This window comes from Alosa sapidissima, chromosome 19, assembly GCF_018492685.1.
Source record: "Alosa sapidissima isolate fAloSap1 chromosome 19, fAloSap1.pri, whole genome shotgun sequence".
Classification (NCBI taxonomy): Eukaryota; Metazoa; Chordata; class Actinopteri; order Clupeiformes; family Clupeidae; genus Alosa; species Alosa sapidissima.
The window spans coordinates 4,902,681-4,918,744 of record NC_055975.1 but is presented as its reverse complement, the minus strand read 5'-3'; the positions used below and the strand labels follow the sequence as shown (position 1 = coordinate 4,918,744).

The 16,064-nt window shown below is 45.0% G+C and overlaps 2 protein-coding genes across 10 annotated transcripts in view; both read left to right on the top strand.

Moving 5' to 3' along the window:
• The window catches only part of LOC121693546 (AT-rich interactive domain-containing protein 1B-like), a 148,620-nt gene extending 144,380 nt beyond the window's left edge, over nt 1-4,240 (top strand). For all 8 annotated transcript variants that reach the window (XM_042073069.1, XM_042073064.1, XM_042073067.1 and 5 more), the window contains 3 exons: nt 15-777; nt 1,024-1,154; nt 1,334-4,240. In XM_042073069.1, coding sequence (XP_041929003.1) covers nt 15-777; nt 1,024-1,154; nt 1,334-3,295 — 2,856 coding nt within the window. In that variant the 3' untranslated portion in view covers nt 3,296-4,240. The remainder of the gene's footprint in view (nt 1-14; nt 778-1,023; nt 1,155-1,333) is intronic.
• A 4,373-nt stretch (nt 4,241-8,613) lies between these two features.
• The window catches only part of LOC121693548 (palmitoyltransferase ZDHHC14-like), a 59,269-nt gene continuing 51,818 nt past the window's right edge, over nt 8,614-16,064 (top strand). Inside the window, exons 1-2 of one of the 2 annotated variants that reach the window (XM_042073073.1) lie at nt 8,614-9,108; nt 10,094-10,381. In XM_042073073.1, coding sequence (XP_041929007.1) covers nt 10,143-10,381 — 239 coding nt within the window. In that variant the 5' untranslated portion in view covers nt 8,614-9,108; nt 10,094-10,142. The remainder of the gene's footprint in view (nt 9,109-10,093; nt 10,382-16,064) is intronic. The other variant, XM_042073074.1, reaches the window with a different exon arrangement.

Genomic DNA, 16,064 nt, shown 5'->3' with positions numbered 1-16,064 from the left:
GTATTTCGCTCTAGGGCTACAAGCGGGCTCTGGATGGCATGTACGGCCCCCCAGCAAAGAGGCATGAGGGGGAGATGTACGGAATGCCTTATGGTGGTCAGCAGGCGGACATGTACAGCCAGTACGGCAGCGGCTACCCTGGTCCTGACCGGAGGTCAATGCAGGGCCAGTTCCCTTATGCCTATGGCCGAGAGCGCATGGCCCCAGGACAGGGCCCCCCACAGCACAGCATGTCTGCTGAGATGATGGGAGCAGGGCCTCCATCGGCTAACAGCGGTGAGGTGCCCAACATGTGGCCCTCCAGGACAGACATGCCCTACCCGTACCCAACCAGGCCAGGCCACTCCTCACAGATGCCCACTTACCCGGGCATGGGCCGCGGGGACGACATGGATGGCATGCGGGGCGGTCCGGACGGCCAGTGGCCTGGGCACCGCGGCCAGTCCCCCTTCATGTCCACCTCCTCGGGCTCGATGGCAGCCATGAGCTCCAGGCAGCCACCGTCCTCCTACCAGACCAACCAGTCTATGGTCAACCACGTGTCCCGAGCCCCCAGCCCGGCCTCCTACCAGCGCTCACTGGAGTCACGCATGTCCCCCAGCAAAGCCTTCATGACGCCCATGAAAATGCCCAAGCCTGGCATGCAGATGCACAGCGGCGGACCACAGGGCCAGATGCCACCCAACCTACGCAAAGACCTCAACTACCCACTGGGGTCCGTAGAAGGCACCCAACCCATCTTGAAGTCACGTCGCAAGCTTACCTCAAAGGACACTGGTATGGAATCCCCTCTATTATGCTTCTCACTGTATATGTAAAGCATCCCATCTAAATGGTATGAACACCTCTACTATTGAGCTGTCCCTATTCATTCCCTATTAAATCTTCACTTTTGCTCCACAGTGAGCCTGACTTGTTAAAGTTCCTCTAGAGAGATCGGAGAGAAGTGACATCCACCTCTATGAGTCACTTTACTGAGGAAGCTGAAACCCAAACTGACTGGAGTATTTTCATCTCCCACAGGAACCCCAGAGGCCTGGCGAGTGATGATGTCCCTGAAGTCAGGCCTGCTAGCTGAGAGCACGTGGGCGTTGGACACCATTAACATTCTCCTGTATGACGACAGCACTGTGGCCTCCTTCAACCTCTCTCAGGTAGGCACACCTCTGCATGTGTCCTATGATCTGTATTAGCACTGTGGTCCATGGGTAAAAATTGAAAATCCTACTATCACAAAAATTACACAAAATGATGTCCCCCTATTGATGAAAGTGACACCAACTGATCAGTGATCACCAATTTCAACACTAACAGTTCCTGTTATCTTTTGCAGTTGCCTGGCTTTTTGGAGCTCATTGTGGAATACTTCAGAAGGGGCCTCATTGAGATTTTTGGTATCCTAGAGGAGTATGAAGTGGGCAACGTTGGGCAGAAAACCCTGCTTGGTCCTGCCAAGGAGGAGAAAATGGAGGAGGACTCGGCTACTAAAGACGAAAGCTGTGAAACAGTGGTGGAGCAGAGTGCCCCAGCAGCGACCGACACTGTGGAGTTCCCCCCCAGCGCCCCAACAGCAGAGGTCCTAGCAGCCCCAACTGTCCCAGAGCAGAAACAGGAGGAGACAGCAGCTGAGGACAAAAAGGAGGCCAATGAGAAGGAGGAAAAGGAGGCCCAGGAGAAGGAGCCGGAGAAGAAGGAGCTGGAGAAGAAGGAGCTGGAGAAGAAGGAGCAGGAGAAGAAGGAGCCGGAGAAGAAGGAGCTGGAGAAGAAGGAGCAGGAGAAGAAGGAGCCGGAGAAGAAGGAGGAGGAGGAGGTTAAGGGAGAAGAAACTGTTGAGGACACCACAGAGAAGGAGGTAGAGTCTTCTCATGAACCTGAGCCGAAATCCAAGCAAGCCAGCAAGTACGATAAGCTCCCTGTCAAAATAGTCCACAAAGACGATTTCCTGGAGGACATATCAGACCAGCTGGGCCATGTTCAGGAGTTCTCCAGTGGCCTCATTCACTGGCAGGTTGGTGGCGGAGACTCAACCGCCCACATCCAGATGCACTTCGAGAGACGTGATGGAGACATCCACACGCCTGTGCTAGAGAGCCAGAGCAGCACGTCTGGGCAAGAGAGCAAAGAGAAAGATGAGGAAAGAGGGAGAAGCATCGTGGCCACCATCGATGACGTGCTGTCCTCCCACACAGGACCCTTACTAGAGGCAGATGATGATGGCGACTCCTCCACCTCCTCCTACCGCTTCCGCCTCCATCACGCACAGAGTCAGAAGGGCCTCACCCTGCTGGAGGACGAGCCTCGCTGCCTGGACGAGGCCCCGTTGGCCTCAGCGGCCGGCTGGCAGGATGCGCTGGCCAAGCGCTGCATCTGCATCTCCAACATTGTCCGGAGCCTGTCCTTCATCCCTGGCAACGATGGCGAAATGTCGCGACACGCCGGCATGGTACTGCTCCTGGGCCGCCTGCTGCTTCTGCACCACCAGCACCCGGAGCGCAAACGGCAGATGTCCCCACCGGCGCTGCCCGGTGACAAGGAGGAGCCGCAGGAAGAGCGTGGCATGGCCTGCAGCAAAGACGAGTGGTGGTGGGACTGCCTGTCGGCACTGCGCGAGAACGCCATGGTCACGCTGGCCAACATCTCCGGGCAGCTGGATCTGTCGCTCTATCCCGAGAGCATCTGCATGCCCATCCTGGACGGGCTCCTGCACTGGATGGTGTGCCCATCGGCCGAGGCCCAGGACCCGTTCCCGTCGCTGGGGCCGCACTCGGCGCTGAGCCCCCAGCGGCTGGTGCTGGAGTGCCTGTGCAAACTGAGCGTGCAGGACGGCAACGTGGACCTGATGCTGGCCACGCCACCGCTGGTGCGGCAGGAGAAGCTGTTCGCCACGCTGGTGCGGCTAGTGGGCGAGCGCAAGCAGCAGGTGTACCGTGAGATGGCCGTGGCGATGCTGTCCAACCTGGCGCAGGGCGAGCCGTCGGCCGCCCGCGCCATCGCCGTGCAGAAGGGCAGCGTGGGCAACCTCATGGGATTCCTGGAGGACGGAGTGGCCATGGTGCAGTACCAGCAGAACCCCCACAGCCTGCTGCACATGGGCCACCCACCCATGGACCCGCCCAGTGTCAACATGATGTGCCACGCCGCCAAGGCTCTGCTGGCGCTGGCCAAGGTGGAGGAGAACCGGCCGGAGTTTGTGCTGTTCGAGAGCCGGCTGCTGGACGTGGCCATCTCCTCCGTGCTGCCTTTGGCCGTGGCGGCCATTACGTGCGAAGTACTTTTCCAGATCGGCCGCTCGTGACAGTAGAGCCACCCAGGCCAAGAGACTAGAGACCAGACTGGGAAAATCACACGGAAATCAGTGATTTATATTTTTATTTAAACAAAAGAAAGTACAGAACACAACACATGTTTTTATATATGAAAATAAATATAAATCTATATATATATGTGCATATCTTCTCTGCATAATTAACATTTTCATTTGAGGATTTGAAAAAAGAAAATGAAATAATTTTAATACAAATATTTAATACTTGCTGTTAATGTATGTCAGTGTTTTGTTTTTGTTTACCAAAGCTGATGCTTTTTGTCTTTTGAGGAACAAAACAAAGTTTTGTTTCTATTTCATTTTTTACATTTTGGAATTTTATAAATGTTCCTGTCAGCACCTGTGATTTTTCTTTCGGAGGGACAATTTATTTATGTTGTGAAATTTTGTAGATAGAGCTTCTGTTTTGCCAACTGTTAAAAAACACTGATTTTACAAAGAAAATGTAATGTATCCATCTCGGAAAAAAATGAGTTGTGCAATAGGATGTAGGGTAAGTTGCCTTATTTTGGGTAACTTTGAGATGTGAACTGTCAGTCTTTGTTTGTAACAACATGCAGTCCATGATTTTGACCATGGGTAGGCGCTGTTGCACCATTATATGGGATAAATAATAGTCTGCTTTTTTCAATCAAAAATGGGCTTACCAGCCTACGTGCTACTATCATTGACACAGACTGATTGGAAAGTCTTGGAAATAGCTGTTCTCTAAGCACTTGTATCGCTTCGATCCTGCCTCCCCCCCTTCCCTATGAAGATGCTATGTGTATATATAAAGTTGTACATCGGAAATAATACTTATTTTGTTTTCATTTGAATTTTAAGTTAGTTCACTATGTCCTTTTTCAAAGATGTGGTACTACAAACAGTGATTGTAGTTTTTAATAATTAAAGTTACTGTCTTTGTTGTTATAACTATTTTTATCATTGAAGTTATTTCTTAATTCTGGGACCGGAGCACATCGGGGCACTGATCTAACCCACTCTTGCCGTTGACATGACCGTTAAGACCTCCTCCAGACCTTGCATGACGTGTGACCTTTTATTTTGAGAATCACAGCTTGGTAGGAGAGAGGTCAGCAAACCAAAAGCCTTCCAAAGGAATACATGCGGCCACATGCTTCTCACCATTGTGTTGAATAGGCAGTTTCATTTGCAGTCCAAATCATGATCATTGAGAAAGGGAGAGTCTAATCCACCAAGGGTTGGTATTTACCTTGGTTGGCATCTGTGTCCTGTCGCTGTTACATGACAGTTAAAAGGGACCTGGATAACGGATCTGTGCTGCTGTAGAGTGCCTATCACATTTCAAGAATGTGATTGTTTTTATCACGCTTCTGACATGATAAAACAGGCCTCTCATTATTACATTTAGGAAGATTAGATTGTCATATTATGACATATAGAATAGGTGTACTATGACAATTCCATCAGATGGAATCAATCCTCGTTAATGTATGAGGAATGTTCCCACAGATGGATCCATCTTGAATCTTCCATGCAATTATCTAGTTATGTAAAAATAGTAAAACCTTTAAAGGGCTATAACTCAAAATGGTGCAATACAATCACTACCTGCAACATAGTGACCTATCCTTTATGATATTTATTAATATTGAGTAATCCCAAAGCATCTGAAGAAACTTGAAAAGACGCAAATATACAAGTGCATAGGGGAAGTTCAACATTGTTAAAAATGAGATGTCAAGGGCTCTGTAAAGTTGTTCACATACGAAGGCGTAAGACACCGAGACATTTGTATAAGCTGTGGAGCAGCAGTCTCTATAACAACATCGTCAATAATGCTGATAATAGTTAGAAACTCAAAACATGTCATTCCAGAAACTTGCTCATTCTGCATCTGCAGCCAGCTCTTTTAGAACATTCTTAAACCTGTCTCCAGTCATTTCTTGTGCTTGCAGGTTAGACAATCTTGATCCAGCCCTTTTCTCTGCACTCAGCTGTCAGCTCTGAGTAGTTGGCTTTTTTCCTTTCAAACGCTGCCTCCACTTCCTCCTCTTCTCATGTGATCTCAAACTCTGTCGTTGTTGAGGTAGACCACAGGGCTGGTTGCAACAGGACTGTCTTGATGACGCTTGCAGTTATCGTCTTCTTTAAACCTCTGCCCTGGCACAAAGCTAGCGGGCCCAGAATTGATCAGTTAATGAATGTATCCTGTTTTTTCCTGAAATATGCAACTATGTGGAACTCTTGCTGCCATAGCTCATTAATATCAAAATGTAACCAGTTCCCCAATGGGTTTAAGTGGCAGTGTTGCCATGCCCTAGTCTACTAGACTGACCTCAGGGAGGTGCCATACCTCCAAAACACATGCACAATTTTCGGGTGTACTTCCAGTTAAAAGGGAGGATTTCCTTACCATTGTTTTCACTTTTAAAGGCTTGTTTTTGTTTGAGTTGAAGACATTCACAAACAGTATGAGAACTGAGTTTGCTCTTAGTTCAATCATTGCTTGTCTGCACTAATGTTTTTATGTGATTGTGCAAGCAATTCAACACACCCTGTGATGTCAATGCCCTATTGGATATTGGATATTCCTATTCAACACAAATTCATTCAGTGCCAGATTTTGATTTATGCACTTCAGTTATCCTCATTTGGATATACAGTACCTGCTACATGTTACCAATGTATCAGGACTACCCCTCACGATAATAAGACTATGAAAGAGGACTGTCCCACAATCCCTCAAATCCCTGTGTCCATATAGCCATGTCCGGTCTTCATGAAATGGTCTGCTGTCAGTTCTTGAATTGATGAAACTCTGCTTCATAAAAATCACAGTGAGAATTGGACAGCTAAAGGCTTTGGGGCATCTCTGTGAGAACTTGGTACAATTTTAACTGAAAACCAAATGCCAAACCTGAGTCATTGAAATCAACTTGTGAAAAGGGTTTTCAATGAGATTTCCTTCTGGCTACTGTTGAAGCACCATGCAGGGAACAGTAGTTTTGAATGTGCTTAGAGTTTGACGTACACTGTCATTGCGCATCACTTGTCTTTGTGAAACTGGCATCCTACGCATCACTAGCTTGCTATTCATACAGCAATGATGAGAGCATCCTATTTGTGGATGGATAGAGAGGCTGGAGCTGTGGGAGGAACAGGGGCTGACTGACTCTTAGAGAGGATTTGCCATAATGGGCAACTTCCCACACAGCTATGAGTATGAGTGAAACAGCAGCCTGCAGCCTACACTAGGAGATGGGTGGCTGTGATGTAGCCTCTGACGTCCCATATCTCCTCTTGTGCTTCAGTTTACATCCCACAGTGTGTGAGTAGGTGTTGCGGGCAGTGGGTCATTCATTCAGTGCAGCGATTCTCCAGATAAACCTGATGATGGACTGGACGTAGACCTGATCTAACACTGATCCATTAGATCTGCATCATATTTCAGAGTCAGCTTTGTTAAGTGTGAACAATCGATGTAATACACAATAGTACGGAACACTCAATGTTGATATTCTATTACACATACTGTACATTATTCATTACAGTTACATATAATTACATGTGCAATGGTCATAAATGACATCTTCATCATTTAGTCTAAGTTTTAATAATATAGTCCACCAATGCTATGACAAACATTGCAGAGCATATCAGGTAGCCTACTGACATAATTTGTCCCTGTGACCTTAACTAACCTGTGGATTAGAGCTCATTAGAGACCTCTGCAAACAGCTGTGGCTTTGCTAGGGATTACTCAGGGAGTGTGTGTCTGTTTCAACAGCTTTGCCTTTACAATTAATTACAGCCTAATCCAATATATTTCTGAGTATGATTCATTCAAAACCCAATAGGCCTCCAAAGGTGAAAGGTCATGGAACTAGATATCATCACTGATATCTCAGCAAACAGCAAAAAGAGAAAAACACAGGGGAAAACAAACAAGAACACTGCAGTATAATGAAAATTCAACTTCAGTTTGGTAAGATATTGACCTATAGCACAGTCAACATAAATACAGCTAGACTGTCCATTTTTTAAACTGAAATATTTTGTCTGTTGTAATAGTCCAGAATGTTTGCCAGTTTCTAGTCTATCAAAAACATTGTTTGGCTACAGACTAAAAGGACGGATATATTTTTTGTGGCAATAATAGTATACACTGAAAGTTATGTCAAATAGCCTATACAGCCCATCACACACAGCAAATACACTTTTACAAAAGCCAGCCATGCAAGTTTCATATCACAAAAATGTACTTCCTGTCATAATCATTCCCTCACAAAGTGATAAATGCTTCAAGAGTCAAACACAGCCCAGTGAAAAACTTGGCCTTGGGAGTCAACCCCAACAGCGTAGGCGAGTGAGGCCATTCCCATGAAGTGGGAGTGAGATAGACGGGCAGAGTGCATGGGAGTGATGGACTATACACAGAGATCCTGGGCTGCCCCTGAAACATGGTCCTCAACATCACTGTAATGAAACAGTTCCCGGTATGTGTGTGCTTCTGTAATAAAACGAGCAGCTGAGGCACATTGTGTAGTGTGTTGTGTAAAGTATAACAAAAATGTTTAGTGTGTTGTGTAAAGTATAATAAAATATTTAAATTGCCCAAATGCTTGAACCCCATCAACTTTTTTTTTCATCTGGAAGGGATCTGGTCCTTGTTATTTTACCCTACACAATAAATAGGCATATTTAAACATTCTCAAAAAAGGCAAGGTAACCTGGTAAAAAAAAAGGCCTGGTGCCTAGTCCAGTGGTTCTCAACCAGTCTGCCATGAGGCACAGTGATGTGTGCCGTGGAATTTTGAGGAACCCAATACAGACTCATGAAATAGGCTTCATTAAATGCTTCTTGATTAAAAAGTTCAATCAACATCAGGTGAGTAAATGCCCCTCACTGTGGTCTCAGCTCATGAACAAACTGTATAGAGAAACATATGGACATGAGAATGAACACTCCTGTTATTGCATAGATAATGTGTGTGCCATACTTTACAATCAGTAACCATAAGCCATGTGCCTTGGCGTTTTGGTTTGATCTTTGGTGTGCCTTAGCCCCCAAAAGGTTGAGAGAACCTCTGGCCTATCATGCAGTGACCCTATGTCACAGTGATCAATAAGCAAGGGCATGGGTGGCGAGCCTGCGCCTTGCTGTTAAGCTATGCAGGCTATCCAAACCAGTGAAGTTAATTCCTGATAAGTGACCCAACACCTTTTCATGCTGAATAGGTCTTGGGTATAGGCTACTACAAATCCCACAATACCGCCGTCACAGCATTCTCTGAGGTGCTCAACTGAGTTGTTTAGTGTAGGAGTGAACACAGACAGAGACAGGGGACAAGCTTGCCAGAGGGTGGCAGTGGTAGAAGTATCAGAGGGAGGGAGCTCTCCAAAACAACGCGCACGTCTCTGTCTTTGTATTGCGAGAACTTTTGCGAATATAACCAGTCGCGGTGTTGAAGAAACGTGGTACTGTCGTGCTTTGAGTTTGAAAACGAGATTGCTGGAGGCACTGTGTTTAACGTTAACGGACGTCTGGGGAATGATGGGCGAGCAACCAGCAACAAGGATGAAGCGTCTTCCTCGAACCATTGCATTCGACTGAGTGGGTGTCCAAGGAGGCAGTCGACCCACCCAATCTTCCTAAATGTTTGAATGAAGCATCTTTATCTTTTCGAGCGGGTTCATATCAAAGGAATATACTTCAATCTATTTTCGCGGGAGAAAATGTTGCGCTTGGTTTTAACAGCTGCTCGAAATAAACCTGGATAACACGAGGAATAGTGCTACAGCAATAGAGCTGCCTGGTGAGTGACAACTAACGAGAGGGAAAACCTGGGTATCAGAGCAGGCGAGGCAAAGAGAAAGCAGCTAGCTGGCTAGCTAGGCAGCTAAATAAGTTTATTTTCTAAGCTTATGGATGCGGAGTGTTTTAATGTGTAGTGCATTGCTTTATATAACAGTTGACCTTTGAATGATCTATCTAGGTAGTTGAATAGGTTGTAGAGAAACTTTTCTTAGTGTGCCCCAGGAGTTGCTCGTAAGCTAGCGGTAGCTTACTAGCTATTGTAGGTATCGTTAGGTTAACATTTGCTAGCTGGCTCTGGTACCTACAGGTATCACCCTCACGTTATCCAAGCCACTATCTGACGTTAATAAAGACATTTAAGTGGAGGAATGTCACATAAAAAGCTTTTAACATCAGCTGGTCATTCTGGCCGAGGGTGACATGACATACCAAGTAGACGTAGAGATGTGTTATAGAAAGTCAAAATAGTTAACATATTTTCTGATGAAAATAATTGAAAGAAACTAACATAATGTTACAACAAGCGTTCTAGCTAACGTTTAGATGGCTAATTTTTACGTGATGATTTATTATTAGGATTCTTAATATTAGGATGCTGAAGCCATATGCCGAAACACATAGCCAGCTCATCCAGGCTTGAGTTGTTTCATAATGGTGCAGAAGCCGCTGTCCTCGCCATTTGAGTTGAGATGTTTGTTTTAATTAATTTGACAGGACGACCAGCTCTCCATTAACGTTACTTCAACTAAGATTACAAAAGTTCATTGTGGCCAGTGGGCACCACCGATCAGAATACAGTTCACGAAAAGCCGCTGTCATCACAAATGCAACTCATACTGAGCATAAACTTAGGACACGTTAACTTATGATAACGTTATATGTAACGTTAACCTCAAAGAGCCTGACAGGGCAAGTTGGCCAGAACAGGTTAATCTTGTAAGGTTGATATCAAATGACCTTCACCGTATCTGCTCTGTTGACAGCTTCACCTTTGGATTCCCTTGAACGTTTGCAGTGTGCAAGTCCTCTTTGATGCATCTCGGGGTTGCTGAGCCCATGCGAGAGTGCGAGTATAGTCAGATAAGCACTCGCAGCTCCACGCCGATGGAGTCCCCGCACAAGAAGAGGTCCCTGAGGAAGAAGTGGCAAGCCTTCCCAGGGCGGAATAAGTTTTACTGCGACGGGAGGATTATGATGGCGAGACAGACGGGTGTGTTCTACCTCACCCTGGTCCTCATCGTTGTCACAAGTGGGCTCTTCTTTGTTTTCGAGTAAGTGCATCTGGGGCAGTTAATGCTGCCGGTTCTGTCACGGATTCACACTGATTGATGTAATATTGCTTATCTAGCGGTAATAATATCACAAAGGCCAAGCTCCATCATAGTGACTGTCTGATACCAGATAAGTAAGTACTAATTTTAGCTGCTTAAAAATAATTGTGTAATCTAGTAGGATGGTCAGTTCAGGAGGCCTCCTTCCCCTGTTCCCATATAATATCACATCACTGTTTGATATCACTGCCACCCCCCTCTCTCTTTTTGATTTATGAACATCTACTCACCCCTACCAGAATATCTAAACATTCCCAAGTGCCCAATGCACTACTAGAAGACACAGACAGTAGTGTTTTATAGCTGTCCTTCCTGTGACAGTTTTGAGTCAGTATGGCTGGAGGGGAGGTTGTGTGTGGTATCCTCTGTGTGTTTGTGTGTGTGAGAGAGTGAATTTGATTGATTAAGCTTTTGCTCACTGTCATCCAAGTCATTGCAGAAAGAAGTCACCTATTTCACTTGTTATAACTCTCTAAATCATCTTTGTGGTGATGGTATACCTCCAGTAAACTGGCACCACAGCCACTGAACTTGACTGCCTCCCTATCCACTCTATGCATGCACGTCATGGATAAGGAGGTGATGCCGATGTGTACAGAGTAAACAGGAAGTTCATCTGCCCGTATTAGCGATTGATGTGCATAGAGCCCATTAAGCAGATCTATGTGTAGACAGTAGTGAGATCCTGCACTAATGCCATTAAGACATGACCAACTCTAGCCTGTATCATTACTAAGCTGCAGTCATCCTTGTGTATTCCATGCATGTTACAGTGCTATCATTTTGGATCAATGTGCAGTATGTACACCTTCAGAATTGCATTGTTGTTGTTTTTTTCTATTCAATGGTTTATGTTGCAGCTGCTGGATGAGTCTGGACTTAAAGTACATTAATTGAATACAGGGTTCACATATAGGGTTATGAGTAGCAGCAAATTGCCTAAATGTAGTTCTTCCTGGGTGTGCAGTGTTCTCTGCAGGAAGCTTTGATGTACAGTATGCATGCATGCAAGTCCATATTGCTCTGCTGGACATCTCCTTGTGAACTTCCTTGAGGAGGAGGATTTAAGTTCACCATGCTGCTAGGGTCTGTGCATAGCATGCTCCAGTCAGCTTCTCTTGCTTGTTCCCCAGATTTTGAATGTCTGCTCCCTCATCATGGTGTGCCTTGTAGTTTGCTGCACAGAGGACAAAATAGATTCTTTTGTAATGCTGCGTATGCAACAGGGAAAAACACACTTCATGTTATTCAGCGCTGTTATACAAATTTTTAGCTCTGTCCCTTTCACTCACTCTCTGGGTTAAGGCAATACAGATGTGCAGTATTATTGATTCATTTTTGTTTTGCTTTCCAGTTGAGATCTCAGAGCCACCAGCTACTAAGGATGCAGCCTTTTTGTGTTGTGGCTTTTTTCACATCTTTTGTCATGCCCTCTGTTGCTGACCTTTAGTCGGCTGCCGAGAGAGAGAAAACAAACATAGACTGACCGATGAAATGATACTAGGGGAAGAATAGCTCTTTTTCTTGTTTACTCTTTAGTCTCCAGAGGCCTGATATTAGCCCAGAACCCAAGCACTGAGTTTTCTGTGTGTTCTGTTGTATTTGATTAGACTCTCGCATTGACCTCTGCAGCCCTTTATTTTGGGATTTGAATGAGTGGTTCAATCTCTTGCAAAAAAGATAATGAGGTTTGTTCATGATCATTAGCATTTTAGTTGTCTTTTGTTCATTTTAAGAACAGTTCTTCTTAATTTCATTCAGTGGAATTACTACACAGACACTAAAATTTAAAGTAAAAGCCAGTTACTGTGTGTTCTATCAATGTTGTCTACAGTCAAAAATGTATTACAAAGTGGCCTCACGGGACCAAAAATGAGACTTGTTTGGTGGATGATTGCCATCTAAAACCCTCCCAAGTCCTGACAGGTGCATTTACTTTCTAACATTTCTGAACAGATCAATGCATAATTTGATCTCAGCTTTTATGGTTGAAAAGCTTTAGAAGTTTAATGCCAATGCTTTAACAGTTCTCAGTCACATAGGCCCAGTTCTCAGTTCCTTGGCATACTCAATTCTCTCTGAGGGACCCCATTCGATGTTGTAATGACTGAGAAATCGTAGTGGACAGCCAGTAGTGGAGCCTAAACTGAAGTCAGGTGAGGAGAGGGAAGACTGATCATCCCTCACTGTCATGGGGACTGTAATCACTCGGATACCATGAAACGTTTCCTGATGCAAATTGTTGTTGATGGCCTGTGTTTTCCCCTCTGCAGCTGCAGTTGTCCTTTTGGCTTCAGTAAGCAGACTGGGCATTGCTCTGTGAAGCCCCGGGCCTGGCAGAGCAGGATTTCTCACCATTTCTCAGCCTTGTCGTCCTTGGGCTCGAGGGACACAGTGGATTGAAGAGGCAGACTATGAGCTGTGGGGGCTTGGATCTGGGTCCCAATAAGACAATGGATTAATGCTGACTCAGACTGTTTAAAAAGTTTGGCCTAAGTTCTATCAGTGGAAGCCACTGAACTCTCAAGTCAAAACCTGTAGTCAGTAGTAGCAAACAGGGGAATCTCTCTTATATAGTGGTACAGGGATATCCTCTGTGGTGCTCCAATCCTTCAAAGTAAGACCAGGCTAGCAGAGCCTAGTTAGTCAGTTTGTCGATCTGATGTGTCACGCTAATTTCCTTGCGTCTGTCCTTTCAGTCATGAAAAAGATGAGAGAAAGTTGGTGTAAGATAACAAAAAACAAACACGTTGTCTTTAAAGTAAACACATTATGATGTCATCTGCTCTTGGTTTACAGTCCTCTGTTCATAATGTGACAGATGTAAAGTCATTACAGTCAGTCAATCATTTTCTTTAGTTGCTTGTATTTCTATCCTGAATGTGTGCTGTCATCTATGTGTGGCACTGAAGATGAGTGAGTAGTTAAAACAGTAAGGTTTTCAGTGAAGACATGTTCATAACACAGGAATCCAAATCTGTCTAGACGTGCACAGCATCTCCCAGTGTTTGACACACAGAAACAATCCCTCAAGCCAGCTTTGTCTGTGGTACTGAGGTTAGGGAGCATTGTATGGAATCTATTAGCTTAACAGTTTTCCTCTCTTTATGATTGTCAGGGTCTTTTTCAAACGGGGCGCAAATATGGTGGAGCCCTTTCTTGTTTACATGGTCCAGATTTCACATTGACATCTTCCATCTTCCTGTGATGCTGTGTGTATGGGTGTTTACAGTTTAGATTCTGGAATGCTCATCAGTCACCATTGAACCCTAAGCCAAGTTTATTTAGTCCTGGCTGTCCAAGTCTAGACACTGATGCAGATGAACTTTAGCCAAAAAAATAGGCCTGTAGTATTCTTCTGCCTGACATGTAAAAAAGGTTTCTGCTTTTTATATATATATATTTTCATTCGGTATTTGAATATGTTGCATGTTACCACCATCGCTGAGCTTATGTAAGAGGAGTTCCTATGCCTGTGTATGAGTGGGCGTGCTACGGAGAAAGAAGTGTTAGGCAAGCAGGATCTCGTCTTCTCCGCCCACACGTTTCTCTCTCTCTCTCTCTCTCTGCCCTTCTTTTGTTCCTAATCCCTATCCTGTGTTCTGCCCTCCTCTCATTGCCGCTGCGGACGCCTGGATGCTGCGCTCAGACAGCTGCCTTTGTGAAGCCCCAGTGGTGAGGGGAGGGCCGCAGCGTCCCTGGTGTGGGCTCGTTGACTGGCATATCAGCGGCCTTTCATAAACCTCTCTAAAGCTGGTGATTAAGATCGACCCAGGAGCTCAGCAGTTTTTTGGGGCATTGTGCGCAAGCCTCTGGATGACTTGAAAAGGAGGGCAAGAGAAGGAGATTTAGTCATCAGTAGCAAATTCAGCAAAGCCTCTCAAGGGAGGAGACTCTAAAGGGACGCATTAGGCCCACGGAAGAGATGGAAGTTGGGGATGATCCTGCAATTTGTAGTGTGCTGATCACTTGTGTGTTAGTGAAGTATTTCCCTAGCAAGTCTCCTGCACGCTGTTCACACATACAGCATTTATAACTTTCAATCTGAAGTCATTTGCATTCATGCCGTACTTGCATCTACGATGCATCCTTCACCCATTGAATTATGCAAGGGTGTCATTTCACATAACATGTATTAATTTAGCAGACAAATATGAGGAGTAACGTTCAAGCACCAGTGCAGAGGAGAACTTTAGGTAGGAATTAATACTGCATTACTAGAGGATGAGGGTGCAGACATTATAAGTACTTGTAGAAGGAGAAGGAGGGAGAAGAACATGAGGGTAGAGGAGGGAAGAGAGGGAAGTGCATAAGTGTGTTAGGTTGTTAGGAGGGGAGGTATCCGTGGAAGAGTTGGGTCTTCAAGATCTTGAAGATGGAGAGGTATGGCCCTGCTCTGGTGGCACTTTAAGCATCATGTATGCAGATTGCTGTCATTGTTTAATGAGCCAGTCCCTACTAGCATGGTCTCATCTAAAACAGTATGATAAAGCCAAAACATGATGATTTGGTTTACGGCCCATTTGGTCGTTGCAATGAAGTTCTCTCTCATTATGCAAATACACATCCGCCCAGCTGCTGCTGTGTGCCATAGGGAGGGAATCTATTGTCTGTGACATGTTATGGAATCAGCCTCCAGCTGGAGGCTCCTTTTCACAGGGCCTCAAGATTCTTTAGCAACATCTAAACCACTGTTGAAACCACTATCTTGTGTCTTATGCATAGATAGTAGAGATTTTCCTCTGTTACAGTATCAGTGCATAAAGAGATTTCAATGTAAAAGATGAAAGGCAGTGATAGGAGTTGTCTATTGGTCATACATTTCACTTGAACTGAGTCATAATAGCAAATTCATGTCCTCCATGAGTTTCCTTTAAAACTGTGATCCCTATAGATTAACTGGATATTGAACAACAGGCTCCTTCACTGAATGGAAGAAAAGATAAATGATTGAGTTTTTTCAGCCAAGACACAAGGTGCAATCATCCTGTGCTCGGATCAGAAGCAATAGTAGTTGGCAAACTGCCGTTCACTCATTTGTTTTGCCATACCGGTGGAAAGGTGCTAAACATCTTCGTCATGGTCTCTCTCAGGCACACCTGCTATTATCACCTTGCACCTCTGTTTTTGTTGTCTCGTCAGCTCAGCCTTCTCCCTTGTTATTATATTGATAGCATGACCTAATCAGTTGCATTTAGCTGATAATGATTTTGCTCTTTGCTCTGGAGATACAGGTGCTTCATTGTCTCGATTAAAACATTTTTGAACTTCCTGGACAATCCTTTTCAGATTTGGCATGTCTCTGCCTTTTAACTCTAGTGCAGTCATGCTGGCCTCAGGCAATGACAAAAGGAAGTTGGCTCCCTCACCTCCCCATCAGAGGCACTTAAATTGACAACATCTATTTCTCACTGGCTGGTATAGCCTATTAGTCCTGTGCAGCATCTGCAGAGAAGTTAATGTATCTTGCTTATTGTACAGGGGCCAGATTTATTGGTCAAGTGAAAAGAGTTTGACCTACTGTGCCTAAGGCAAGTTGTCATTCTGTCACATAGTACACCGATATTTTCAGAAATTAGCTTAGTTTTTCTCATTCAGTTTAATGTTTTAATGAACAGCTGCA